Source organism: Dendroctonus ponderosae, unplaced genomic scaffold (genome assembly GCF_020466585.1).
Source record: "Dendroctonus ponderosae isolate FM_Combo_2020 unplaced genomic scaffold, Dpon_F_20191213v2 Dpon_F_20191213_1, whole genome shotgun sequence".
Taxonomy (NCBI): domain Eukaryota; kingdom Metazoa; phylum Arthropoda; class Insecta; order Coleoptera; family Curculionidae; genus Dendroctonus; species Dendroctonus ponderosae.
The window spans coordinates 17,075,213-17,078,830 of record NW_026017110.1 but is presented as its reverse complement, the minus strand read 5'-3'; the positions used below and the strand labels follow the sequence as shown (position 1 = coordinate 17,078,830).

At 32.3% G+C, this 3,618-nt stretch overlaps 1 protein-coding gene across 4 annotated transcripts in view; it reads right to left on the bottom strand.

The window, feature by feature from the left end:
• LOC109539728 (protein SERAC1) overlaps positions 1 to 3,618 on the bottom strand; it is a 30,984-nt gene that overhangs the window by 15,232 nt on the left and 12,134 nt on the right. For 2 of the 4 annotated variants that reach the window (XM_048660704.1, XM_048660706.1), the window contains exon 1: positions 663 to 968. The exons of 1 other annotated variant lie outside the window; for it this stretch is intronic. In XM_048660704.1, the coding sequence (XP_048516661.1) occupies positions 663 to 682 (20 nt within the window). In that variant the 5' untranslated portion in view covers positions 683 to 968. Of the gene's footprint in view, positions 1 to 662; positions 969 to 3,618 lie in introns of those variants that run through there. One more of the 4 variants, XM_048660707.1, reaches the window with a different exon arrangement.

The following is a 3,618-nucleotide window of genomic DNA, read 5'->3' as shown; positions in this document are numbered from 1 at the left end:
CATGGTTACCGGAGTTTTAAATAATTACGAAGCCACAGGTATTTGCGCAATGTTAATTAGGCAGATTACCTTCAAAAACATTGCTGCCGTATTTCTGATATAGTTTTTTGCAAATTTCTCAGTTTTTAATAACAATTATTTTATTTTACTATTTTTTCTGTACTCCTATAACAGCGCCAGACAACACCTCCAGAGGAATGACGCCAATTTGGAATCACCCCGTATGCATAGCAAATTATTTTTAGAATCGGGAGACACTTTGATTTTATCTTGTTAAAATTTTTTCCACCTATTACATAAATCTACGCGTGGTTTTAATGCGGTCATTTACCTGAGATCTTTTATTTAGATTACTAGATTTACCTGATAAATCGATTAAATTTATTTAGAAATGACTTAATTATGCAATTGGCTTTGCGGCAAAAATTGCTATACCCGCAGTAATTTTATTTCCGCTTCTAAATGAACTTTTTTATTTTTTTCTGTCGAATTTCCCAATTATGGTTCACATGTTGTTGTGTGAGGGGGTCACACAACAACATGTGTGATTGGGAAATTCGAAATTATATTCAGTTGTATTCAGTTGAATTATGCGGGGGGCATAATTCAACTGAATATTTGATCTCGATCCAAAAAAATACGGTTTTAATATCCAGCCTCACCTACTGCCGATTTCTGTCATTTTTTCCAACTGTTTATACAAATCAACGGGAGAAATTAAACACTCAGCCCGATTGAGTAACAGTCCTCTATCTGCTCAGTTTGTAGTATCTCACGTTCACTTTATAAAAACTGACCCATGCACTTCAACAGAAACATTGCAAATGTGAATTTTCAATTAGAAACCAACAAGTGGGTTTGCCTCTGACTATCTGGATAGTGTAATGTTTTGTTTAGGATATTGTTCATTACACTGGTTGGTGATAAGCGTTCATTGTTAAATGGGATTTGAGCGGTGCTTTAAGTGGAAGCGCTTTGAACAAAATATATTTGCATAATTTTTCTGGGAACCCTTCAATGATATTTGCAGTTAAACCCGAAACCCATTAGTGGGAATACACTTTAAACGTGTCAGTTTATTTGTTCAGTTCCATTTATTATTATCATTGAAAGATGGTTGATTTTTTTAGGGAATTCGGTCTGTTTCGGGAACAGATCTTATTTGTTAGCATCCAACTTTGGCTGCTATTAGATTTTTCAGAAAATTGTCCTGCCATCATTATTTTTTGCATTTTCTGAATATTTCTTCTTCCTACTAAAGTTTTGTCTGTAAACTTAAGCTGTTGCCCTAATCGTTTCTTTGATTTCTGCCTGCGGTACTCCATTGCTTCGTGTCTATACTTCTATGTATACAGGGCGTCCCAACGGGAACCGCCGCGATCGATATCTGGCAAACTGTAATTAAGAGAAATTTGAAAGTTGGACAGTGTGCCGAAGTCATTGGGTGAAAGCGATCTAATATATTGTCAAGATGACCACACTTCCGGCTATACCGGAAGTAGGTATCAACTTGCTTATTTCAAATGAAACACCCTATATATTATTACATTTTTGAATTGTACTTCTTATTCTAAATATACATATTTCAAATACCTAAGTGTAACCGTTTTTAAATTATTCATTTTTCCTATAAGGGAATATGTGCTACTTAATTTGAGTCGCATTTCTTGTTGAAAAGGACTTAGGTTAACTTAATACAAAGTGTTAAAAAATTAGTTTCAAATTTACGTTGCGAAAACCGCCCAAAGTCAAACTATATAATTTGATGATTTTATCTGATTCAGTATTAAAAATAAAAGTAAGTTTGTGTAAAGTTGTCGATTCCAAAAGTGTTTAGTTTTCGAAATATTGTCAATTTGTTTTCATATGGCTATTTTGTCGCATCTTCACAATCAAATGCCAAAGGACTGCTAACAGCTGTCAGTTTTGTGTCAGTTAACCTTTTGATATAATCGCGCCCAGACGCTTTAATTACGAAAACGAAGATTATTTTAACTTATTTATTATTTATGCAGAATGTGATAAAGTTATACCGTTATTGTTGTTATTGAATGGAAAAAATTGAAAAACAAATTGAACATGCACTGTTATTTATTAGACTATAATTTGTCTAACAGCACAGCGTGAAAGCTTCTGTTATTGTGGATATCAAATGGCAAATGTGTCACATATTCTTGATACAGCTTTATCACATTCTCCATAAATAATAAATAAGTTTAAATAATCTTCGTTTGCGTAATTTAAGCGTCTGGGCATGATTATTAATTATAGCCATCAGTTACCTTAACTGATGGCTGTCAACGTCATTTTGAAATTTGTTTTGCTAATACTTTGTGTTAATATTTATCAAAATGTCGAAATTCCATTAAAGTAAGTCCCTTTCAACAATAAATGTGACTCAAATTAAGTAGATCATATTCCCTTATAGAAAAAAATTAATAATTACTCGAGTGTCTGCAACAGTTATTTTTTACATAAAATTTGAAATATAGCAGAAATGGTTAAACCTAGATATATAGTCAGTCTGTACACTATAACTTTGGACGCACGTTGCTGCCATACCCGCCATCGATTCTTATTATTCTCGAAACTGTATTAATTATCTCAATGCTGTCTCGCTTTTGCTGATCATGCTTTATGGAATAATGGTTTATTTGAAAAGCACAAATATGTAGCCAACCCAAAAGTCATGCATATGACAAATGCAGCAAGCAAACGTCATGTGTCTTTAAAAAATGACCGAAAAGTCTACAATCGATTCGGCAGCATTGTAATTTTTACAAACCTAATAATTTTAGATGAGTATACATAATTAATATCGTTCTAAATTAGGTAGTATTCTAAAGTTTTTTGGTATTTTATGATTGCTTGGGGTATCAGATATATATTGCGGCGGTTCCCGGTGGGACACCCTGTATATTTAAAACTTTCCCCTCCTTCCTTCTCTTTTTCTTCCACCACAACTGCTTTAGTTTTCTCTAAATGTGAACACATGATTTGCAAACTTCCTTCTTAAAGCCGGTTTGCGCTTGCTCCGACTGCTTCTCTATTACCTTCTTCCATATATGTTTAATATCATCTTTATATCTTAAAGGTAATTTCGCTTATAGTTCTTTTCCTCTTTCGTTCATTCTTTTTTTTCGCTTTCATCTTTCACCGTCCATCTTTTTATTTGTTTACTCGTTTGTCGTCTATTCTCTTCTTCGCTTTCAGCTTTGTCGCTATTTCTTAGCACAAATAATTCCTCCTTCTTTCACCTCTTCATAATTTAATTTTATTGATTTATTATGAGTTTATTCATCTTGACTTTTCACTTGTTTTACATATAAAGAAAATCTATTTAAACTTCTATTGTTCTATCGATTGGTATCGTCTAATCTCTCACATTTTTATTTCTCTTTTCGTTATATTTCTTAAGTCTCAACGGAACCAGTTTGCTTCTAAAATTCTATGTTGTTTTTAGGAATTATTAAAGTTTTTTCTACGTTTATCTTTTTTGTTCTTAACAGCTGAATATACAACTTAAATAATTAGATACAAGTTAAATATTTAAATATGTTCACGTATAGTTAAATATATCATTAGAACAAACTTACGTTTTTATGAAAATGTACGTTT